General features: G+C 41.3%; 1 protein-coding gene across 5 annotated transcripts; it reads right to left on the bottom strand.

Moving 5' to 3' along the window:
- Positions 1-654: 654 nt before the first annotated feature.
- On the bottom strand, positions 655-23,022 carry tbrg4 (transforming growth factor beta regulator 4). Of its 5 annotated transcripts, none has more exons than XM_036558743.1 (12): positions 20,409-20,615; positions 19,510-19,990; positions 18,203-18,384; positions 17,876-18,020; positions 16,292-16,466; positions 15,272-15,429; positions 12,194-12,304; positions 11,934-12,078; positions 8,410-8,652; positions 6,501-6,612; positions 4,895-5,009; positions 655-1,369 (listed from the first exon to the last, which is right to left on the bottom strand). In XM_036558743.1, exons 2-12 carry the CDS (start codon positions 19,915-19,917, stop codon positions 1,268-1,270), a joined length of 1,896 nt encoding a protein of 631 aa, XP_036414636.1. In that variant the 5' UTR covers positions 19,918-19,990; positions 20,409-20,615; the 3' UTR covers positions 655-1,267. The 5 variants fall into 5 exon arrangements, with proteins under 5 accessions (XP_036414636.1, XP_036414635.1, XP_036414638.1 ...); XM_036558742.1 differs by having other exon boundaries at positions 19,510-19,998; XM_036558745.1 differs by having other exon boundaries at positions 20,543-20,601.
- Between the last annotated feature and the right edge of the window lie 3,127 nt (positions 23,023-26,149).

Below are 26,149 nucleotides of genomic sequence, written 5' to 3' on the forward strand. Positions count from 1 at the left end.
TAGTGGCAGGAGAGTTCTCTGAGGAAGCATCTTGCTCAGTTTTTAGAAGACTTGCAAAACTGAGCGTGAACCTTTAATAGTCATGTGATCCAGGTAGCACAAACTGGTCTGTTATAAAGTCTGTTTTAGGTGAGGGTGGAAGCCAGATTTTTGGGGATGATGCTCTGAGCTAAATGTGCTCCACAATGAATGAATTCCTAAGTATGAGCAAGTATTACAAGATTCATACACCGATCAGGCATAACATTATGACCACCTCCTTGTCACTAACTATATAGGTACACCTTATGTGTCCACTCACTGTCCACTCTATTAGACACCCCTACCTTGTTGGTCCACCTTGTAGAAGTCAGAGACAGCAGCTCATGTGTGTCAGGATAGTTTGTGTTGGTCATCCTCTAGACCTTCATCAGTGGTCACAGGACGCTGTTGGCTGGATATTTTTGGTTGGTGGACGATTCTCAGTCCAGCAGTGACACTGAGGTGTTTAAAAACTCCAGCAGCACTGCTGTGTCTGATCCACTCGTACCAGCACAACACACACTAACACACCACCACCACCACATCAGTGTTACTGCAGTGCTGAAAATGATCCACCACCCAAATAGTACCTGCTCTGTGAGGGTCCATGGGGGTCCTAACCACTGAAGAACAGGGTAAAAGGGGGCTAACAAAGTATCAGAGAAACAGATGGACTACAGTCTGTAACTGTAGAACTACAAAGTGCACCTATATAGTAAGTGGAGCTGATAAAATGGACAACGAGTGTAGAAACAAGGCGGTGGTCATAATGTTATGCCTGATGGGTGTATTTATAATATTCTAAAAGCTTTTAAGGAAGCAAAATTTCAAATATCTTATGGCGAGTTTGATAAGCAAACTACAAGCATGGTGATATGACAGAAATAGCAGTGTATCTTTCTGGTATTCCACTCAGGCCAGTTGGAGATCCACCTCAGAACCCACGCTTGGCTCTCAGACTCAATGCACAGTAGCATAATGATCTACTGTTCATTTCATTTTTGTTCCAGAAGAGAATCCAGTGTTGCCTGTTTTGATTCATACAGATGTAGATGCTGACTGACTACTGTTATCATTGTTCTTGGAGATGCTTTGATGTAGACGCTCTGCATGTCCGGGTAAATGGGTGAATATGAAATCACGTTCAACGTCTTCTGACATTACCACATCCTGCTTGTCTCTGGTTGGATATATTCAATAGATTTCAACGATGCTTTGGTCTGAGGATATGCTGCAGTCCACTGGCTCACTTGGCCATGTCCTCAGCTACTGCTTTCCCCATCTTATCCTTCAGGTAGGCCACTTTCTGCCAATCGGACTTCAACTCCAGCCACTCAAAGTATGGCACCTGCAGAGGGATAGAATATATACATTCAAATAAACCACTTTACATGCTTAAGTAAACCTATATTTGGGAGTTAAAAGTGGCTTAGTATTCAGGGAAGTCCCTTCACTTTTTGATTAGAGCCATTTTTAACAAGTTATGTAGATCCAAAATAGTAAAAACAAAACTGAACAATATATAGAAAAACCTATGTTGATATTGTTTTCTAAAACCAGCCCTGCTGGCCTGGCAAAATGGTGCTACGTGCTGTATCACGTATCAGTTTCTACAAAGATTAATTTGGCTTCTTATTCAGCAGCGTTTTGTGCAAATTTTCAGTTCTACCTTAAATGGAATGGCAGTTACATTTTACATTACACACCATTTAAGGTGGAACGGGAAATTGCAATAAGAAGCCAGCATCAGCTTTGTTAAATTTCTATTTCATTTGTATGGAGTTAAATCAGTGTCACCTGAACCTGAATTTGTGACGCTGAACCTGAATTTGTGACACTGAACCTGAATTCCTGATGCTTTTTCAGGTTGAGAAATTCAGGGCTAGAAAATTCAGGTGGTAAAATTCAGGTGGTAAAATTCAGGTCGAGAAACTCAAGGAAAGATCCGCTTGTTTGCTCTTCCTGAGTACGCCGGATGTTTCCCTGAATTTCCAGACCTGAATTTTACCACCTGAATTTCTCAACCTGAAAAAGCACTGGGAATTCAGGCTCAGCGTCACAAATTCAGGTTCAGTCTCATGAATTCAGGTTCAGAACGACAAAATCAGGTTCAGGTTCTGGTGACACTGATTTAACTCCATACATTTGTCTCATACGTGCGTCAGACACTACTGGAATTTGAAAAATATTAGTCATTTCACACTAAAGTAACAGCTAGTCCTCATCGGTCTGGTGTCCATTTTGGGCTAAAACAAAAGACCAGTCGTTTCGTTATGCCCGCTGCTTCAAAAATAAACTGGATGCATCTGACTCAACAGTGGGCAGTGATTGAGAGGCTGCTGCGCTTTCAATTACATTAGAAATGTGACTAAAATACACTTCTCGGTCACTCAGCTAAATAGGATAATATTAGCTTGGTCTGCACTGTTTGTACATCGTATTATCTGCACTTATACGTACATACAACATGTTTGATTAAATTCATACGTGAGGAAGAATTTCCACTGGAATACCAGCCACTACTAATAAGAACCACGCTGAACTGGAGCTCAGAGACGCTGGCAATCAGAAATTCAATGGAAGAAATGTTTTGGCCCTGACTGTGGTCAAAAAGTTTGGCTACTGAATCCCTGGAGCTACTGCGGTCACTTCAAGAAGAGATAACTCATTTTATTGTGCTGTCATTCTCAGTTTGAAGTTACGGGGAACCCAGCCAACTCAATCTAGCTCTTCCCCAGGAGGCTGCAGGCTAACAGGATTGGCCTATATGCTGCAGACAGAGACTCTATCCTGTTTTGCAGCCCTGTGCCACTGCTGCTATTTTTATCTCAAAGCCAGCGTGGGACAACCTGCCACGCCAGCCACTGCAAGAGGAACAGCACTAATCTGCGTTAGCCATGCTAGCTAGCAACATGGGGTTTATGGGGATGTATTAAAATCATTAATATTAGCAGCATGATAAACAATGACACAGACACAGCTGGCATACTGTATGTTACTGTACCTGTATTTGCCTAATAGAGAATGATTAACGCACTTAGTTTATTTGAATCTTTAGCATGATTTAGGCTAATTAACATGAGAAGATTTTCCATTCCACTATATCCTACATACTCTGCAGCTATAGAATGACGTCTGAAGCCACAGTCTCTCTTGCTTTGCATCTACACTGATCAGGCATAACATTATGACCTGTATATCCTTGTTTCTACACTCATTGTCCATTTTATCAGCTCCACTTACTATATAGGTGCACTTTGTAGTTCTACAGTTACAGACTGTAGTCCATCTGTTTCTCTGATACTTTGTTAGCCCCCTTTTACCCTGTTCTTCAGTGGTCAGGACCCCCATGGACCCTCATAGAGCAGGTACTATTTGGGTGGTGGATCATTCTCAGCACTGCAGTAACACTGACGTGGTGGTGGTGTGTTAGTGTGTGTTGTGCTGGTCTGAGTGGATCAGACACAGCAGTGCTGCTGGAGTTTTTAAACACCTCAGTGTCACTGCTGGACTGAGAATAGTCCACCAACCAAAAATATCCAGCCAACAGCGTCCTGTGGGCAGCGTCCTGTGACCACTGATGAAGGACTGGAGGATGACCAGAACAAACTGTGCAGCAGCAGATGAGCTATCGTCTCTGACTTTACATCTACAAGGTGGACCGACAAGGTAGGAGCGTCTAATAGAGTGGACAGTGAGTGGACACAGTGTTTAAAAACGGAAATGCATTCTGTGGAGTGATAAACCACACTTCTCTATGCCAGCAGAGAGAGTTACCTGCCTGACTGCACTGCACCAGAGTTACCTGCCTGACTGCACTGTGCCAGCTGTAAAGTTTGGCGGAGGAGGGATGATGCTATGGGGTTGTTTTTTAGGGGTTGGTCTAGAACCCAGTTAGTTAGTTAGTTAGTTCCAGTGAAGGGAAATCTTAATGCTTCAGCACCAAGACATTTTGGACAATTGTACGCTTCTAACTTTGTGAGAACAGTTTGGGGAAGAACCTTTTCTGTTCCAGCATGACTGAGCCCCAGTGCACAAAGCAGCTCCATAAAGGCCTGACTGGGTGAGTTTGGTGTGGAAGAACTTGACTGGCCCTCACAAAACCCTGACCTCCCATCAAACACCTTTGGGATGAACTAGAATGGAGACTGTGAGCCAGGCCCTCTCGTCCAACATCAGTGTCTGACCTCACAAATGCTCTTCCGTATGAAAAATGCCCAGTGCTTATGTCAAATTTACATAACGGCCTTTATTCATATCAGTTACATACAGTGAAATCTGACTGTAAAATGAGCGCATACAATTTTTGTTATTCATTAATTTAATCTTTGACGTATCTACATGATCAAATTCAGGTCTGGTAGGAATGAGTGTAAATTTGAGTGTAACTATTTTAACAACCTGAAAAAAAAACCTCAGTGCCCGACTTCACAAATGCTCTTTTGACTGATTCAAATTCCCACAAACACACTACAAAATCTTGTGGAAAGTGTGTAAAGCTGAAGGGAACCAATTCCATATTAATGCCCACAGTTTAGGTATGGGATGTTCAACAAGCTCATAAAGGTGTGATGATCAGGTGTCCACATACTTTTGGCCATATAGTGTATATTAACGTTCACTTTCCCACACCGACTTTAATATTACCCTACTTGAACGCACAAGATAAGTTTGGACATCTGCCTTTAAAGTCCATACTAACTTTGCGAACAGTAAAGCTAGTTGGCATTTAAAAGACCCCTTCACCTAAAAATGTTTTGTTTCTGAATATCGAGAAAGTGGACAGGACTGATGATCCTGTCTCGCATCATGCATAAATCTCACCTGTCACCCCTTTTCACTCTTTCTCTAAGCATTTCATTTGATGCCATACCTCAACTACCAGAAACCCAGCCAGCTGTAGGTGGCGTTTCTGCATGGCAAAGCGTCCAAGTAGATCTTTACTCCTGGAGCCAAAATGAGGGAACTCCCAAGCCAGGAATGCCAGCCTAAGCAGAAAGAATAAAAGAGTGATTGATTACCATATCACACTATTCTACAACAGTTAGTTCTGGCTACGCAAGCTGATTGGTTGAGAAGCGTTGAAACGTTTTTTTTTCACAAACACTGTTTCAACCCCGCCGAGACGCTAAGCAACGACTTTCACAGCTCCTTGCTCTTAGGGTCCTTGCTTCCAAGCTATGTGCACTAGTTAGCTATCACTGGTAGTACTGATCAAAGATATACATACCTACGCATGTCAACGTGGACACCATTTTGGCGTGGTCAATATCGCTGCTGGACTGCATTCAGTACCATTACAGAGCGGCAGTTTAGGAAAGATACTGAATTAATACACTATTTCAAGAATATTGCTCTCAGAAAGTGGGATAGGATTATATAACGGAGGGGACGCAGTGATCCACGTTGTGTAGATATGGTCGTGTGGTTAGTGAGGCACAAAGAACCTGTTGATGTGTTTCTCACGCTAAACTTGTTTTTTAATATCAGGTGCCGACTGAATACTTTCCTGCTGGTCCGGACTGCTAATTAGCACGATCAGTTATTAAAGTAATAAAAGCTACTCAGAGCAGATCCATGCAGCCCAGATTAATCTGTGTCTGAGGATTATAACAAAACAAATGTGGTGAAAATCGGTTGAGTAATAAGGAAGTTGTGGCTGATTTAATCCTGAGACTCATCGTCTCTCAATACAAGTGAGTTTGTTCACAAGCGGCTCTTGACCTCTCCAACATGGCGGACGTGCAGACATATCGCCTCAGTCAACACAGCATCAGGTATGTGTATCTATGGTACTGATGAACTGGTATACCACACTGTTGGGTGTGCAGACACTCACAAACGTCTCAGTTACACCATCATATGCAGTCAAGCAAAGGCTATATTTTTCTAGAGGGTGAAAATATAAGCAATAATAATCACTTGTTCTGTTAGCATACATGCTAAAACAGAACTGGTTACACACTGGTACACTGGTAACATTTCTTGTGCTGCCCTTTAAACATGTTGCACCAAATCATAAGTTAGAACTTTTTATAAGACCCACGATGTGTTCAGTGAATGCATTTACTTTCTTGTATTTACAATTATTTATGTTGCATATTAATTTTGTTGTGGATTCTAACAGTGGAGATTGACTGCAGTTAAATAATTGCAATCAACCTGAATAACTGATTAGCTGATTATGTAATAATTGTGATTTGAAAAAAAAATGTTACGTACCCAACATTTAGGCTGCTTACAAATAGAAAATATGTTAACATTTTATTTAATCATAATTTCGTTTACACTGGCTTTTCTCACAAGATTAATATAACCCGGGGTTATTTCTGTGCTTCGGTTTTTAGCAGGACAGAGACACCAGAATATCTGCCGTGGGAGTGCGCAGTCTGTATAAATGGCAGATGACATGGCAGATTTGGATGGGACTAAAATCACACACACAAAAAAGGTGAGGGTTGAACTCTTCGGAGACTCACCTGCGCGCTCCCTGAGGTAATTGCTCTGACCCGCCCCCTCCAGGTAAGTGTGGAGCTACGAGTTTCTCCAAGCTAATAGGCTTATTTTCTGAATCCACCACCAACTCTGCATCTGATTGGTCAAAGCACAAAAAAATTGAAAAAAACGTTAGGGTTACAATTTATTTATATTTTTAAATAAAACAAGTTTTTTTTTAAAAATTACACCTTCTTGAGCCTCAATTTAGCAATATTGGTTTTTAAATCAATTATATAGAATGCCATAATTTGAGGTTTTTCTGCCATTTTAACTACAATAATCTATATATGAATTTGAAACATATGAATTAAATAACAAAGAAAACAAATAAATACTATCAAATATATAATGAAAGTTCCCCAGGAGTCGTGTCACTGGTGTTACTGCGTAAGAAAAAATCTCTTATTTTGAAATAAAAATCACACTGATGACATCACTCGACTTCCTTTTACCTGTTTTCTGAGGATCTATGAAGAAAAGCACATGGTGAGTCCACTGTGTCTTTCAGTTATCAGAGATTTTCTCATTTAGCTCATGATTTCATATGAAGCTTTTAGCTGAAGTCACTGGTGTGACCGACTTAATTCTGAGGTAATTGTGAAAAAATAGAAAACAAATGGATCAAATTACATATTTTAGTGGATATTCCATGACTGACAACATGTGGTTTGATGTTCTGCAGCAGCCATTTAGTAAAATGCATTTTTCATTAAAATGTCTCTGGTGTTCCTTTATCATGTGTAACACCAATGACGATCAGTAACACCAGTGACTCCTATAGTTTCTGTAGAATGACCCATAGTCATAATAGTGCCAACAAACACCATAAGTCAGTAGTCACCCAAACTGTTTCCACAAATACAGCTCACAATCTTCACATATTTGCATTAAGTGATGTGGATAAGCTACGTAAACGTGTTAAAAGAAGGATTTAGTAAAATTACACATTCAAGCTAAAGATGAGATGCTTGGTTACTATGCAATAGTACATGTTTATGGATGACCCCTCAAAGAAGTGAATCTGAGGTCATCATTATTTCCTTTTTCTCCATCTTTGTTGTGTTCACTTACTGTCCTGCCATATGTAGCTAAGAGGTGGTCCAGGGAGTCACAGTTGGTCCCACCACCCAACTGACGCATTTGTGTATATTCAGGTTCAAACATAGACTTCTCTATCTATGTTACCCTACAAAGCATCTGGCCCATCATCGGTTGTCTTGCGTCTGTGCTTTAAAATCATATAAACTTGTCTTCGCAAAATGAATTAAGACCCGAATGTGTTTCAGCTGGTCGAGAGAAGTTTTTAGTTATGTATGTATTTGTGGAAACAGTTAGGGCTACTACTTGCAAAGTTAGCCTCGCAGCTCCGGTTCTAAACTAAAGAAACAAAATCTGGATTCCAAACGTGTCTTGGTTGATTGACTGCATTTGGGGTAAGTGGAAAATCATGTAAACTAGATTTTTTTGCCAAACTATTCCTTTAAGAAATGGCAAGCTGTTTTAGATTTTAATCCTTTTTTTCTTGGTACCAGGAATTCAATTTACAAATACAAATTTAGTTCTTACTAGTAAAAAATACATTTTCACATGTAGAAATTTAATGCTTGACATCAAACATTTAATGTTTACTAGTAAAAATGTAACTCTTAATATCGAAAAGAGAAAATGTCATTTTAGATTTCGTGTTACCAGTAAAATTGTTTTCCCTATTAAGATTAATGTGGAAACAAATGAAGTATCATTAGTAAAAATAAAATTTTGACTAGTAAGAATTAAATTTTCATGTGTAAATTGAATTCCTAACATCAAGAAAAAAACAAGAATTAAAAAACTTAAACTGGCTTTCCATACATGTCATACAAAGAAAACCAGTGGCCAGTTCCTGCACACCTATAGTCCAGCCGTATACTGTATTGACGTTAGTGCGAAGGGCAGTCGTACAACTGCTGGTCAGGCTCTGGAGGGCTGCGTGCAGGCCACTCTGCAGGGATGTCAGGGTGGGTGCTTTGGCCTGGACGGCCGGTAAGTGGATAGTTGGATGGAGGCCCAGGGCTCCAAGAGACTCTAGCTGGCCAGAAGCAGCAACATGAAGCAGCTTCAGCCTGTAGTTCTCTGTGCGAACAGGGCTGCCACCTAGAAGGCCAAGAAACAGACAGCGTGAATGAAGCTTTCCTTGGAGAGTCACTATACCACACTATACCACTATAACACAGCACTGCACACCTTAGGGCTTTTCTTATTAACTGGAGCTGCAAGGTTATTTTTAATATCGACTGATCTATCAGTGGTCAACTAACTACACACACACACGTTTTCTAAGCCGAGGGTCACGGGGGGTTAACTAATCAAACCTATATGTGGTTGGTATAGTGTAATGGGTAACACTGCTGCCTTGGGGTCAATCCTCTGCCTGAGTAATGACCCTACACTATACCAATAAGAGTCCTTGGGCAAGACTCCTAACACAACCTTCACCCACCTGTGTAAAACGATCAAACTGTATATCGCTCTGGATAAGAGCGTCTGCAAAATGCCATAAATGTAAATATAAATATATGCTTCCTGCCATTTCTCCTTCTATGGAGCAATGAAACAATACATGCTATATCGCCCCCTATGCTTCCTGTAGTGTACTGCGTTCTGTCAGAATGACTGCATGTATCATATGAACATTACAGAACAGTTTTGTTTGCAAACCATGTTCATTTCTTTCCGTATTTGCTGTTGACTAATTATTTTTGGTGACTGAAGGTTGCAGCTGTAAATCAAACAATCAACCCTTATATATTTCTAAAGTAGGCTAGTGATGCATGAATGGGGGAAACATTTTTACAAGCAATAATTTTCATATGTAAAAATTGTATTTTTACTTGTAGAAAATGCAATTTTACTAGCTCTAATTGAATTATTACATATGAAATTAAATTTTTACTAGTAAGAATGAAATTCTTTAGGTCAAAAACTGAATTTTCACTAGTGAAAACTTTGATATCTAGAATATAATTCTTACTAGGAAAAATTCAATTCTTGATACCAAGAATTACATTTTTACTAGTAAGAATTTAATTCTTAATATCAAGAATTGAATGGAGCGCCACCTTTTTTTTTGCGCTGATAAATGCACTCATTCGGGATGCAGCAAAATTCCAAATTATTCAGTCAAAAATAGTTACAAGTGGCATTTCTTGTTTTTGGCCAAAGGAGGAAAAAAAGATAAACAGGATGACAAAGTGTTAAAAACTAACACTTCACAAATCATTTGAATGATATAATGAAAAACAAACAAACGCTGTTTGTTTGTTTGCACAGACCTGTTTAGTTTGACTTCATGGCACATATTATAGCCAACATGTAATAGTTTTAGTTTATTTTATGCTAATTGTTTTTATTTATTGTCAGCTCAGTTTTAGAAAGCAGATTTTAATCAATAATAAAACTATTTCCTTTATGACCTTGTAGTGTTATGTTTAGCACGTTTCACATAATTTAACAGCAAATTAAAAAAAAACACAAACTCAAAACAACTTTCCTTTAGTTTTTGGTTTTTGATCTGGTGTGTCTTGAATTTTGGTTTAATTTAGGTGCATCTTCAATATCTAGCACAGTAATCAGTGCCCTGCTGATGTCTGCCATGTTTCATCACTAGAAATTCTTTGAGATCTCAGATTTTGAGAGACTATTGGTCAAGTCCTCATAATGTAAATGTGTGATGTTGTGTTCTGGGCAAATCTTGTATTGTTGGGGGCTTTAATGACTGCATGTCATTAAAATCTGCCATTATGTTTGGGCTTTTTCACATCTTCAACATCAGTTAGGTGTTTAAAAAATCCTACAGCCAGGCATTAGAGGGGCGAAAACAAATCTACGCAGTGCAGGTGGGCCTCCTGGACTGAAGTAGAAAAACACAGTCCCAGGGTATAAAAGTAACCAGCAGGTATTTACTGACACCATGTGGCGAAGTACAAAACAACAAGCATATCGTCGCTGTCCAATGAAAAACAAGCATCTCTAAAACAGTAACTTTACAGGAGAGGACAAAAACACTCTTACCTTTCTATGTAAGTCTATGTAAAAAGATTTTGTTCCAAGTGATTTTAGAGCATTTCTATTGGTCCATGCATCAATTTTAACACAACGTAAAAGACAGCTGGTGTGTTGAAATGATGTAGAAAACAAAAAATCTACAAAAATGGACATACATGGTTTTCTTTGGACAGCGACGATATTACAAATGTTGGATCCTCTGACCTCGGCTACCCTTATTAAGACAGAAAGACTATTACATGCCCCACATGTAGCCGATCAGCTGAGACAATTTTGAAATCCAATTTTTGTGTTTTTGGTTTAGAACTAGAGCTACAAGTCTAACACTGCTGGCAAACACTAGAACTCAATAGTCACCCAAATAGCCCAAACTGTTTCTGTAAAAATACATCACCACAACCCCTCTCAACCCTGTCTCAAACTACATTAAGGTCTTCATTAAGGTTGGGCAGACTTGTCAATGATGTTTAGGACACAGTATGACTTACTTTGAACTGTTAAAAAAAAAATAAGTGCAATAGGGCAAGAGGGTCTGTATTCACGAACCACCTCAGGAGCAGAAGTGCTGATCTAGAATCCGTATTTGTGACAATGACCTTCATAAATAGGAAGGAATCTGATCTAAGAACAGCTCTGGCGTTGTCTGAAATGGCTGCCCGTAGCGATGAACTCGTTTATTTTTGTAGCTCACAGTCAGCCATGCGGTTCTATAAATCACATCGGCAAATCTGTGTGACCTTAATCTAGAGCTGGACGCATTTCGAGCAGGTTGAGAGAAGTTTTGGGAGTGTATTTTTACAGAAACACTTTGGGCTAATTGGGTGACTATTGGGTTCAATTGGTTAGCAGCGTTAGCTTTGTTGCTCCAGTTTTAAACTACAGAAGCAAAATCTGGACTCCAAATGTGCCACAGCTGTGCCTTTAGCTGGGATCAGTGAAAATTAGGGTACACTTGATTTTTCGGGAAACTATTCCTCTGAACAGCAGGCTTATTATTCAGTGATTAACCATAAAACTTAACTAATATAAATTCTTCAGTACCTACTACAAAACAAATATGATAGTAAGGCTGAGAGTAAAGAACTGAAGTGTGGGCCTAAATAGGTGGCCTTGCAGTTCAAGGGCTTACAGTGAAAACTGACCAAAATGACCTCGTTAGTTCATGGCGCTGGTCATGTAAGACACTATTCCTCATGATCAGAATGTAGGGACTTGTCTATGGATTTTTGATTACATCATCATGCACCAGTGGGTGGGGAAAATAATATTAACCAATAATACTTCTAGTGGTCAATTCTTTGCTATTAAAAGATAGCAAAAGATCTTTGTTGTTGTATGAAGAAAAATGGATACACTATATTTTCTGTCACCTGAAAGTTTGGTTTGAAAGTCAGGGTCAGTAACAGCAGTGATAAATTCGGGTTTGGCCTGCTGCAGCACGCAGAGAGACCACACCACGTCCGTCAGAAGAAAAGGCTCCAATCCCTGCCAAGAGCCTTCCAGGGCTTCATGAACCTGCACAGGCCACATAAAACAGACTTCGTCTTAGATTAATGGGTCAGACGGACACGTTCTGCTCAATATTCACTCATTCGGGAAAGAAAATCTCAAGCGTGCTTTGATCAATTACCCTTCTGTAGAACTCCTCTCTGTTGCTGGGCTGGAAGTTGAGCTTGGCGAAGGACATGAGGAGGTTACAGAGCTGCAGAGTGCTGTACTTTTCACTGTTACTCTGGAAGTGCTGAAAGTAAAAGAGAGAAAGACGTAAAAATCACAATGCATTATGCTAAAAAATGAACAGCTTAAAAAACTTTGTGCCTTTTGGTTGTGACCGAATGTTAGGGCTGGGCGATAAAACGATAATGACAATTATCGTAATATAACTTTCCTCGATAGAAATGGGGAAATGTTCAATAAATGTTCTATACAATAGAGCATTCTCACACGCGACGTAGTGAACTGAGGTTGTGATGCTGTATCTGTTGCACTGGAGAGTGGGAGAACGCTGGATTCCCAGGCTAGCTGTTAGCAGCTGGCTAATTTGAAGCAGCGCTCCGTCACTCACACAGCACGGCTGAATTGATGTTACTGTAGAATAAACACGACAAAAAAGCACCAATTTCAGTTAAACGTACCTAAAAGGAGGACTCTGTTTGTCTGGTGTGAGAAATTCACACTGCAGTTAAAGCTTTTACACAGCGAGCGACTGATATACTGCAGTTCACCCCTCAAACTACTACAATAGAATAGAGAAACTCAGTCATCTGCTAGCTGGTGTTTGAACACTGTGATATACTCTGACATGGATGTGGTTGGAGTGATGGCACTGAGGCGGTGTGATCCATCGCTGATGTACTGAGCCAGCTGTAGCCAGTCAGCAGCCTGTCCACCCTCACACAAACACACAGACACCCACACACTAACAGCAGGCCATATAGGAGGAGAACAGAGTGAAGGACACAGCACCTCCACACTTTCACTCCCCGCTGGTTCACCCCAACACCACATGTGTAATATAAATGTGTGGGGGGTGAACAGAGTGAAGACACTGAAAATGGGTTATTTTATATGTTCTTCACAGAAAATGAGCAACGGCTGAGAATCTGAGGTTGAAATAATAATGAATCACAATTTTTGATTTTGGTAAACACTGAAAATGAGTCCCACAGACCTGAACACCACACAGGGGTTAAACAAACGACTTGGGTAGTTTGAGGACTAAGGTGTTCTAGTGATTATTAGCAAGGTTAGTTTTGTAGCTCTGTATTCAGTATGACGCTCTTTCTCTTGCGGTACCGAGGATTCCACGATAAGCCCAAAAACAGTGAACCACAAACAGAACTGCCCCCGAGACAAACTAGACATGAGCATGAACAGCTTAAATAAACTCAAGCAAAGGGTGTTTCGGGTAAAACCGCCCGCTGAGTGCTGCTCACCACCGTTACCTTAGCAAGCCTGGAATGCCAAGCTGCCATTGTTAGATACAGCAAAGAGTGAAATTACTTTAGACACCAACTATTAGGAGCAAAATGGAATTGAGGATGAGTGAGGAGGTAAAAAAACAGCATGAGGAGAGGCTGTAAAAAAACGACTAAAAACTGGTTCCTTACAAGAAAACTGAAGAAGCTACTAGACTTACACAGTGAAGAACACATTTCAGCAGCAAACTCAGTGTTTTTTTATTATTAAGAATGTATTTTTTTTTACTTTAAAGGGGTTATAAAAAAGGATATAATAATAATAATAATAAATGATACACAACCATAATAATGTTTTAATTATAACACTATATGTTGATAATAATAATGCCACCAGTAACAATATTAGCACTAATAAGAAGAATAACTATTGTTATCACAATGTTATTTTGTTAATGTTACTATTATAAATTGATTCACTTTTTTTTTAAATTGTGATATCTTACCACTATCGTGCTAAAAGTAGAAAATATCACACTATAAATCTGAGTTAGTATTATATGATATTATATATTAGATATTATATAATATTTATACAACAGTTAGTTCCGGCCACGCAAGCTGATTGGTTAAGAGGCGTTCTAACCGTGCTGTTATTTCGCCATAACATCACAGGTTTTTCACAAACACTGTATCACTCCGCTGAGACGCCGTTACTAAGCAACTACTTTGACAGCTGTAGGAGACACTCAAGCCATTTGAACGTTTTTACTTCTTACTTTGCCACAAACAGAAAATGGACACTTCTAAGATCACATTTCAGCCGATTTGGTCAGACTCTGAAGATGAGACGACACTAAATTCCCCAAACTGTCGTCACCACTGAGCAGCTTTTCAGTCGGCAGCTGTGACAGAAGAACCTAAACAACCTGGAATCAGCCAGAAATGAACCCAACACCATTCGCCAAACTAAATGGGCTGTAAGATGCTTTACAGACTGGCTGGAACAAAACAACATTAATACTGATCAGCAAAAAATGACAAAACTGAGCTGAACTTGATATTGCGGCAGTTTTATGATTCAGTCTGCACTTCAAAAGGCGAGGCTTACAGCCGACTGTGCAGCGAGTGGGCGGAGCTCGTTACTCTGACGTAGCAACGAGCTGCTTGTTAAGGAACTATAATTTGGTGAAGGAACTGCGAACATTAAAACATATTAAAACGCCGCGTTCACCGCCCAGTTTATTAATTTATTACTTTATTTATTTAACTGTTGTGTAAAAGCGATAGAACACTCGAGGAGCGTGTTATCGCCAATAACATCACGGCTGTGATGATCTACAGCGACCAAATCACAGCCGTGATGTTATTTCACGATAACACACTTCCTCTCGGGTTCTACTGCTTAAAAATTAATCTTAGTACTTTATATGATTTTGTTAGTGGCTACTTTTATTTGGTTTTTGCTGCCAAAGCAAACAGGAACATTATTTTATTCAATAAAGGAAAAAAAAAGCACAAAGTCAAAATCATGTTCCCGTCTCTTTCAGAGTTCGAAACTGAGTGATCGATTCCACATTCCTACTGACCGTGTTACTTTTCCTCAAGGCAGTTAAAGAATTTGCTTCTGGAATTCTTTTGGAATCCCATTCAAATTCCTAAACATGTTATTTAACCCGCCTGTCTGCTGCTGGTTAGCGACTGAGTGGGTTGGTCTTTATGTGTGTGGACTGCAGTCATGTGTATCTGTAGGTAGGTTAAGTGCAGAGGTGCACTGAGTGCATTTGAACCTGTGCAAAACCCTCAAAGAGAGGCAGGTGGAGCCACTTCAGGAAGGCCAGGGACTTCGAACAGCGTGTGACGTCGGTGGAGCTCATCTCTGGTAACCTTGGCAACAGTTCTGCAGCCATCCTTTGGAACACCTGAGTCTGGTGGAAATTCAGCTTACCTGTGGCAGAAACAGTGGAGCTATGGCTTTCAGGAGCTCTGGGTCACTAAGTAAGGTCAAAAACATTTTGAACAAGCAGGCGTCTGTGTGTGTATGTTATATACATATACACACATATATATATATGTACACACATACACAACTAACAGAAATTTCTATAACTGATTTATTAAAGGTTAAATACCCGCGTGCTAATGAAATTGGTCATTTTGCTGCCTAACTATGTCCAGTCTAGGAATACCCAGGCAGTCTTGGGATGTGAACCCACAACCTTCCGATTGCAGGCTCAAATCTCTTACCACTAAACTTCTTCTGTCTTTGCGACAGGCGATTTCTTCTTTAATCAAATGATACAAGTCATTTGCCCCCTATACATCCTGCAGGGTCCCCACCCGGGTACCACATATGAAAGTGCCTCAGGTCGGATTTGAAAAGATCAGATTTGCGTGTCCACACAGCTCTGAAAGCATCAGATCTGAGTCACATTAGGATCGGATTTATGCCACTTCAACCTGGTAATGTGAATGTAGCCTTTCATATGTGGTCCTAGATCGGATACGTATCCGATTCGTGGCCATGTGACCTTAATGTGACGCTCAGATCAGAACTCGTGCTTTTTTTCCCACTGCACCATCATTCAGCGTTACCATGGCAGCAGCGCTGAACAGAAGTTAAAGCCTGTAAACGGTGGAAAAGCAGCTCATCTCACCTTTTTCTCCTTCGTCTCGCTCTAATAATGAAGCTGAGAGCTGATCAGAGTTAATTATCTTCACAGCGAAGCTCGTTCTGCTCGTTAGTTTGTGCTGATGATGCAAAAAGCACAACGTAAAAAAAAAGATGTAAGTAAATGTGATGAGCTGACCATAAGCGAATGCAATGTCCAGCAGCAGAGGTGTTTTGAGTTCGGAGGAGGGCTTCTGGTGCAGGTGGTATGACAGCGCCCGCAGGAGTGGCACCGCTCGTCGTCCCTGAGATGCCAAAGCCAGCGCCACCTTGCGGATGTCCTCGGCACTGAACTTCTCCGCCAGCTCCAGAGCCTGGTCCGGACATTGGACAGGTCAGCATTAGACACTTTTCAAACCTCTTCTTTATTATACATGAAAACTAGATGCTATTATGTCCAGAAAGGTTTTTCTAGTTTGATTAATGTAAACGTGCTTTTCAGAATCCCTTTTTTTGCCTTATCTTTTTTATTGTCAGTTTTCAAATATTTACAACCTGTGAACAACCAGTTTATTATAAGGTAATAAAATGTGCCCACAGGTGCTCCCCTGTGTGCTCCTGCAGTTTCCTTCGTGCTGAAGTTTGTAGTCTGTTCACAAGTGCTATAAATGCTACTGGGTGGATTTGAGCTGAAGGTTTGACGGATGTAACAACGGTCACTAAGGGAGGTGGGACTTTTTCAAACAGCATGACAAAAGATTTAGATCTCAGGGGTCACAACCCAAATGTTAAGAAGAGCCATTTTGTCCTTTCAACAAAAATCAAACCACCTTGGGAGCCACAACATTTCATGTCCATTTTATCATCTTGGCTGTAAATCTGTCTCAGTATGTGACAATATAGACTAAAAATATAATATTAACAAAAACACAGACTTACTTTGCTCTGCTTTAAGCTTTAGCTCAGCTATAGCCGCTTTTCTCACATCTCTGGCAGGAAAAGCGGAATAATTTCTTATAGTGTCTCTCAACATTCGACTTTTTACGAGGCTGAAGTCGCTTCTCATTCTCCAGCTTCTTGTCAGAATTTTCCCGTTCCGCCTTCAATGGTGACTGAGACACCTGCTGCACCATTTAAGGTGGAACAGGGAAATTCAAACGAGAAGTTGGCGAATGAGAAACTTCAGCTTCATGTCTTTTTACTGTTTGACAGTTTCTCGTTGCAGATTAAACGTATCAGGAAACCAACTGGAGTGATTATAAATGTAAATAAGTCCATTCATCTCCAAATTATCGATGTTTGTCTTAAATCTCTCTCTTTGCCTTTTCATTAACTACTAGCTGGGCAAGACTGTTGTCTGCGTTGCTATGGTGACCAGCAGTCTGCGGTGATCTTTAGGGTTAAAGCGTGAATTAGCAGTTCTACATTAACTCCAGAGTTTAAGACCATTTATTGTTAAACTGTGTTGAACGATCAGCAGAGCTTTATTTTACTGTAAAGGAGGATTATTTTATTTTTACCTACAGATCTAATTCTGCCCTGGAGCCACAACAGGGCAGTAAAAGAGCCACATGTTGCTGACCCCTGCACCTGCTCACACAGGGACAACACTAGCTGAATTCAGACATCAACTCACTTCTAGCTTGGAAGTCATTTGAAAATGTAAACAAAAAAAAAAATCAACAATGGAAACATCTGTCTATGATTTTCTTTGTTGTCAATATTAAAAATAATGTCTATAATTCAGCTCTAGTGTACAGATCTGCATACACTGTGTGCTCACCTTATCTTCCAGTTTGTCCATTAGGAACGGAGAGAGCTGTGTTGCACGGCCCATGAGGGTGCTGACCGTTCGTGGGTCACTCAACTCTGTCCAGCGCAACTCTAGCTGCTTCAGCACAGCTGTGGTCAGAGCCTCGTCCCCTTGCCTGCCAACCAACAGACAGTGATCTCACTAGATCTTGATAAGCACCAGGCAATTCTGAAAAACTACTTTTTTATGAACACCACACAATACAAACCCCTCATGGGCTGATACTGACATTAGTGTAGGGAATACAAAACGCAGTTTACACAGGTGAAGCATAAGCGGAATGAGAGGACTGCTTACCCCTGACTGTGGCGGCTGGTTGCCCAGTCCACCAGGTAGGACAGCTGCCGGTAGGTGAGGCGCCGAAGCCTCCACAGCGCCTCAGTCTGAAGAGAGCGCAGCACTGTAGCGCTGGGGGTGAGACCCAGGCTGGAGAGAGAGCGCAGCAGGGACACCAGCGTACCATTCCATATCACTGACACCTGCACAGGACAAGACGGGACAAGAAGAGGAAGACATTCAGCAGCATTTCACTAAAACCTGGTGAACATCCTGTCTGGAGGTTGTTTTCAGCTTAGCTAATATCGGTCATTAACACTGACCACATACACTGGGCAATGTAGTGTTCAATGACAACCTCCTCTACCTTCCCAGCATCAGTTGTTGCATGTTGTTGTCAATATTGAGCTTTTTTTGTTTTAGAAGTCAAGTTTAAGGCTACGTTCACATTACAAGTTCCATTGGTCAAATCTGACTTTTTGCTCAAATCCGATCTCTCTGACTCGATGGTTCACACTCGTTTAGGTAAGTGATTCAAATCTGTCATTAATGTGAACGAACTGGCGTCCTGAAATGACCCACATGAACACATCCTACTCAGTAACGTCACGTGAATGAATCACATTCATCATCAGCACAAACTAACGAGCAGATCGAGTAGTCCTAGATCAGATACGTATCCGATTCGTGACCACACAACCTAATGTGAACGTTCAGATCGGAATTCATGTGCTTTTTTCCACTGTGCCATCATTCAGCGTTACCATGGCAGCAGCGCCGAACAGAAGTTAAAGCCTGTAAACGGTGGAAAAGCAGCTCATCTCACCTTTTTCTCCTTCGTCTCGCTCTAATAATGAAGCTGAGAGCTGATCAGAGTTAATGATCTTCTCAGCGAAGCTCGTTCTGCTCGTTAGTTTGTGCTGATGATGAACGTGATTCATTCACGTGACGTTACTGAGTAGGATGTGGTCATGCGGGTCATTCAGGACGCCGGTTCGTCACATTAATGACAGATTTGAACCACTTACCTAAACGAGTGTGAACCATCGAATCAGAGAGATCGGATTTGAGCAAAGAATTGGATTTGAGCAATGAGGCTTGTAATGTGAACGTAGCTATAAACTGGGAGTGCTGTCAGTCAAGCTCATTAGAGTATTAAAACCATTCCCAGACAGTTCTCAGTGAGATCTGAGAGAGAAAGCCACGTTTTGTAATATTTCTGTCTTGTTTTTATTTTTCATTCAGACTTTGCTGGATGATGTGATTTCTAATAAAGTGCTTACAATACATATTTTTATTGCACATCTCTAGCAGGAGGCTATCTTCACCTGAGAATTCACTGTCTCCAGCAGATCCACACAGCGAGGGTCCTTCAGGACATCCGAGGCATCTGCTCCTCCTTTCTCCACCACCAGCCGGCTGAGCTGGATCAGACACGAGGCCGCCTGATTGGGTGAACCGCCTAGATCTTCCCACGCCTGCAGCACCTCTTGCGGAGTGGTCGCCTTCTCAACAAGCACGTCCAGTTCTGTGCGTTTGAACGTGACATTTGGCTCCTCCTCCTGAGCCCTTCCCCGGCCCAGGCACAGGGGTCTGACAGCGGACCTTATCTGGACCTGGGACCTCAGTGGCTCTGCTGGCTGGGCTGTGGGCGCCTGCAGGCGGGCGGCGGATGCAGAAGCTTGGGGGCATCGGGACAACAGGCGAGCCCATCGGCCCAAAAGCCTGGCGGTCATCTGAGGAGGCTTTGTAGTTGACAGCTAACCGGGTCACAATTAAGCGGTCTGCTTCCACATGTCACTCAAACAACTGAGACACTGAGACAAAGAAGAGGACAGAGAGAGACAGACAGGAAGAGATGGAGGAGATTGACAAGGAAGAGGAAGCAAAATAAATGAATTCATAAAAATTCTCCATTTAAGAGCAACGAATGACAATTATTAGATGCAGGCAGTGATTATTGTTCAGACTGGTTATAATGTTTGCACAAATATAATAGAAAATAGGCTGCTATGCAATGAAAACAGTCATATCAGGTTCTTTACAGACAAGATTTAATACAGTGCCATGCAAGGTCACAGCTGGAGTTCAGCCATCCTCACAGTGACCATGTAAACAAAGCCATTTCTCAAAACACTCTTATATGACCAGATCAGACCAGAGCCTAAAACGTGCAGCTACATCAGCTGCCCAGCTGATCTTCCTGTCCAGAGGAAGGCGTTCTGACCTTGCCTGTTAAAGAGGGAGGCGCTATAAAGATCCTGCTGACAGCCAGACGGATCCACAACCGCAGGCGCAGTTCATCACGCCCGAATGGCGGACGAGCACTTTAACGACAGCGATCGCGATTTCCAGTCTCACCTTTTCTATTCCGACGTTACAAAGCCTCCCACCGGCGACATTCACATGGACCTGCCACTACGAGTCGCTAGATATTTACGTCACTCACTAACAATAAAGGTTCTGGGCGCGTCATTGGTTTGGCGACATCTACTGAGATGTTTAGAACTGTTTACATTTTAACAAAACGTCTCAAGCTGAGGATTTTCAAATAGACATGATTAAAATTTACATTATACAATAAAAAATATTTTTCGTGCTTCGTAATATTATTTATGTTTATTTTTATGAAATACGTAAGGGCGTTTAATTTGAGAGTTGTGCCAGTGGAAGCGGCTAGGTTTGAGGTTTCGAAATAAAATAAAATAAAATACAATAAAATAAAATAAAATAAAATAAAATAAAATAAAATACGGTCCGAGCCAGCCCGATATCACCCTTTATGAATGACTGCGTTTTTTATATATATATTATTCGTTCATTCTCATTATACCACTATACCATAAAAATTACGTTTCGAAGGAACACATATATGAGTCACGAATACAACACAAAAATTCAGCTGTCATAAGCGAAAGAAGAATAAATAATTCAGAACAGATTAGAGTTTTATTATTAAGAGTTTTCTATTAAAACAGTTCCGTTTTTTACATGACAGGGACTAATATATACCCATAAATTCTACACAAAAAGCTCTTATCTTCTTATCTGGGGTTCATATTTTATCACTCCTGAATGTAATATTTCCCACATCTTCATTCCACATCTTTAAACTCTTTTTTGTACAAAATAAAAGCCCACAACAAAATCGATTTTGTGTTTTCTGGGCGCTGCAGCTCTAACATTGGCTCTGTTCGGATCTCTTCAGAAACAAAGAAAAGTTCTTATCCTTGTTTTACTTTTTTCCATTACTTTTTCTAAGAGAATCTTCTTGGAGTGTAATTTTCCAAAACTCCGCAATATTAGTGGCAGCAATACCGCCATCTGGCGTTCAGTCTGCCGTCAAGCCCAAGCAGAAGATGGGGCCTCATTTAAAAGCGTACTTGAATATGACACTAAATTCTCTGAGGTCCATCAACCCAAGAATGGCTCTCAGATTTGAGAAACGTAGCTGCTTATGAAGAACCTTTTCATGTTGTTAGACAGACCAGTATTCAGAATACATTTAGAATACAGCTAAACCAGCACTGGTCCAGCATAGACCAGCTTAGACGAGCATGGAGCTCATGGTGGTCTACGGTACTTTTTCAGCAGGGTTGTGAGAGTCTGCCACAGAGCCACATGACGTATCTGGTGGGACTGGTGTTAACATTAATGACATAATCATTAATTATGCTGTCTAATTAATTATTTAACTGAACACAGGCGTGGTTCTGATAAGGCAGGCCAGGTGTCTTACGAGGTAAGTCTAGTGAAATACACTGTATGGCCAAAAGTTTGTGGACATCCACTGTCCAATATCAAGAGTATTAAAAATAACAAGCAACATCAGCCTCTACTCTTCTGGGAAGGCTTTACACCAGATGTTGGAACACTGCTGTGAGGATTTGATTGAGCATTAGTGAGGTCAGGTACTGATGTTGGATGGTCAGTTCTGGACACTCCAACTCATCCCAAAGCTACTGGATGGAGCTCCATCACACAGCTCCACTGCTCCACAGCCCAATCCTAGAGGCTTCATACTCCACTAGTCGACGCTCGGCATTGGGCATGGTGACCTTAGGTTCATGAGCAGCTCCAGAGCATCTCATCCTGTTGTTGAGACTTTTCTGTGTAAATGGCTACAGATTTCTTTAGTCTAATACGCTGTGTGAAGAGGAATTCCACAGGCTACACTGATTATTATGCTTCTTACATTCTAAACGGATGGGCCGGTTGATCAGTTGCGTGGGCCGCGAGTTGCTAAAGCTTGGGAACCCCTGCTCTAATAAATCTATCATTAAATCATTCTACACTCATGTTAATTCCATTGATCAAAGCTGTATTAACGTTATCAAAGGTTGATACTGTTTTTTCTCTTGTGGTGTCTCGTAAGAGAGTGAGGATACCTTCAGGAACAGCTTCTGTGAGTAATAATATATTCTTTTGTGCTAATTTATAATGTTATATGTAAGTAGAAAATTAGAGAGCGAATAGAATCGACCACTATCATTTAGCAATTGACTTACCAATAACATATGGTGGAGTGGTCGCCTTCTCAACAAGCACGTCCAGTTCTGTGCGTTTAAACGTGACATTTGGCTCCTCCCCCTGAGCCCTTCCCCGGCCCAGGCACAGGGGTCTGACAGCGGACCTTATCTGGACCTGGGACCTCAGCGGCTCTGCTGGCTGGGCTGTGGGCGCCTGCAGGCGGGCGGCGGATGCAGAAGCTTGGGGGCATCGGGACAACAGGCGAGCCCATCGGCCCAAAAGCCTGGCGGTCATCTGAGGAGGTTTTGTAGTTGACAGCTAACCGGGTCACAATTAAGCGGTCTGCTTCCACATGTCACTCAAACAACTGAGACACTGAGACAAAGAAGAGGACAGAGAGAGACAGACAGGAAGAGATGGAGGAGATTGACAAGGAAGAGGAAGCAAAATAAATGAATTCATAAAAATCCTCCATTTAAGAGCAACGAATGACAGTTATTAGATGCAGGCAGTGATTATTGTTCAGACTGGTTATAATGTTTGCACAAATATAATAGAAAATTGGCTGCTATGCAATGAAAACAGTCATATCAGGTTCTGTATAGACAAGATTTAATACAGTGCCATGTGTGAAGAGGAATTCCACAGGCTACACAGTCGGTAGCGCTGTCGCCTCACAACAAGAGTAGCCTGGGTTTGATACACCAGCTGGGTAACCAGAGTCCTTTCTGTGTGGAGTTTATGTGTTGTATGTCTGTAGACATGCATTCAGGTGAATTAGAGATCCTGAATTGCCCCTAGGTGTGTGAATGTCATATGCCTGCCCTATGATGGACTGGTAACCCATCCAGGGTGTTTTATAGGCTCCAGCACCCCTCTTGACCCAGGAGGATAAGTGGCTTAGATAGTGTGTGTAAATGGTTGAGATGTAAACAGAGTCATTCAGAGAGTTTGATCAAAAGTGATCCACTCTAGAGAACCTTAGAGAGTCAGAACTGCTCGTGTTGTTTAAAGCTTCCTCACAGAAAGTCATAAAATGATTAGATATACACTCATTGTTTTATTAAAAAAAATCTATCTTAATCCATTCATGGTGGAGGAGTACATGCAGGGCGTTTTAGGGCAAAATAGTCCCCAAAGAAAGCATTTTTATTCAGAATTACCACTAATGCACCACCATCAACATCAACAGAAGACTGGTTTAGGTTCACTGGTGGTTTTGATAGTAAATAAAATGGCTATATTTGTGTTGTAGTCATGGAGACCCCTGGTTCCTATCACCACCACTGTAAAGATATACGAGCCTGTAAGTTTCTCTACAGTGAATCATTTCACATAAACCACTCTGAATGACTCTGTTTACATCTCAAGCGCTGAGTTATTTAGAAATTTTGAAAAATTGGTGGAGTTCCCTTTCAGAAAGCCTTCTGAGAACACAGTTTTTCACACCGTCAGAGCCGGTTTATGGGGAGCCTGGCCACTTCCTATTTCCCCCGTTATATCAAAAATATGACTGCAAAACAGCAGAGTCCTGAATGAATGGGAGTGAATGGAGCGCAACAGCTAAAAAAGTTAAAATGGTTTCTAATCACTCGGCCAGAACTTTCCTTTAACTGTCGAAAGTAGAAGGATGGATTTTACTAAAAAAGCAAAGAAAACCTGCCTACATATTTCCTTTGTTCTACAGCAAAGGGGTTTTGGGTAGCAGAACGCTAACATTAGTGCTACTGAGTGCTATTTGGTTAGCATTACTGCTACTGAGTGCTGATTGGTTAGCATTACTGCTACTGAGTGCTGATTGGTTAGCATTAGTGCTACTGAGTGCTGATTGGTTAGCATTACTGCCATTGAGTGCTAATTGGTTAGCATTACTGCCACTGAGTGCTGATTGGTTAGCATTAGTGCTACTGAGTGCTGATTGCTTAGCATCACTGCGACTGAGTGCTGACTGGTTAGCATTAGTGCTACTGAGTGCTGATTTCTTAGCATTATTGCTACTGAGTGCTGATTGGTTAGCATTACTGCCATTGAGTGCTAATTGGTTAGCATTACTGACACTGAGTGCTGATTGCTTAGCATTAGTGCTACTGAGTGCTGATTGGTTAGCATTACTGCTACTGAGTGCTGATTGATTAGCATTACTGCTACTGAGTGCTGAATGGTTAGCATTACTGCTACTGAGTGCTGATTGGTTAGCATTACTGCTACTGAGTGCTATTTGGTTAGCATTACTGCCACTGAGAGCTGATTGGTTAGCATTACTGCCACTGAGTGCTGATTGGTTAGCATTACTGCCACTGAGTGCTGATTGGTTAGCATTACTGCCACTGAGCACTTATTGGTTAGCATTACTGCCACTGAGCGCTGATTGGTTAGCATCACTGCCACTGAGCACTGATTGGTTAGCATTACTGCCACTGAGCACTGATTGGTTAGCATTACTGCCACTGAGTGTTGATGGCTTAGCATTAGTGCTACTGAGTGCTGATTGGTTAGCATTACTGCTATTGAGAGCTGATTGGTTAGCATTACTGCTACTGAGTGCTAATTGGTTAGCATTAGTTCTACTGAGTGCTGAATGGTTAGCATTACTGCCACTGAGTGCTATTTGGTTAGCATTACTGCCACTGAGTGCTGATTGGTTAGCATTAGTGCCACTGAGCACTGATTGGTTAGCATTACTGCCACTGAGTGCTGATTAGTTAGCATTACTGCCACTGAGCACTGATTGGTTAGCATTACTGCCACTGAGAGCTGATTGGTTAGCATTAGTGCTACTGAGTGCTGATTGGTTAGCATTACTGCCACTGAGTGCTGATTGGTTAGCATTACTGCTACTGAGCGCTGAATGGTTAGCATTACTGCAACTGAGTGCTGATTGGTTAGCATTACTGCCACTGAGTGCTGATTGGTTAGCATTACTGCCACTGAGAGCTGATTGGTTAGCATTAATGCCACTGAGCACTGATTTGTTAGCATTACTGCCCCGAGCACTGATTGGTTAGCATTACTGCCACTGAGTGCTGATTGGTTAGCATTAGTGCTACTGAGTGCTGATTGGTTAGCATTACTGCTACTGAGAGCTGATTGGTTAGCATTACTGCTACTGAGTGCTGATTGGTTAGCATTACTGCTACTGAGCGCTGAATGGTTAGCATTACTGCCACTGAGTGCTGATTGGTTAGCATTACTGCTACTGAGCGCTGATTGGTTAGCATTACTGCTACTGAGCGCTGATTGGTTAGCATTACTGCCACTGAGTGCTGATTGGTTAGCATTACTGCCACCGAGTGCTGATTGGTTGATGAGCGGAGCAGCTCATTGGCTGTTCGCGCTCACTGACGTCATGAACGCACATGAGGCGCCGTTTTAAACTCCTATAACTCGAGTTTAAAAGCTCTTAAAAATATAACAGCAGTGTTAAAATGTTTTATGCTGCTCTGTGTTCAGGAAATAAACGTATTCTTTTACATTAAAAATGTTTAGGCATTTATAAAC

Source organism: Colossoma macropomum, unplaced genomic scaffold (assembly GCF_904425465.1).
Source record: "Colossoma macropomum unplaced genomic scaffold, Colossoma_macropomum, whole genome shotgun sequence".
Classification (NCBI taxonomy): Eukaryota; Metazoa; Chordata; class Actinopteri; order Characiformes; family Serrasalmidae; genus Colossoma; species Colossoma macropomum.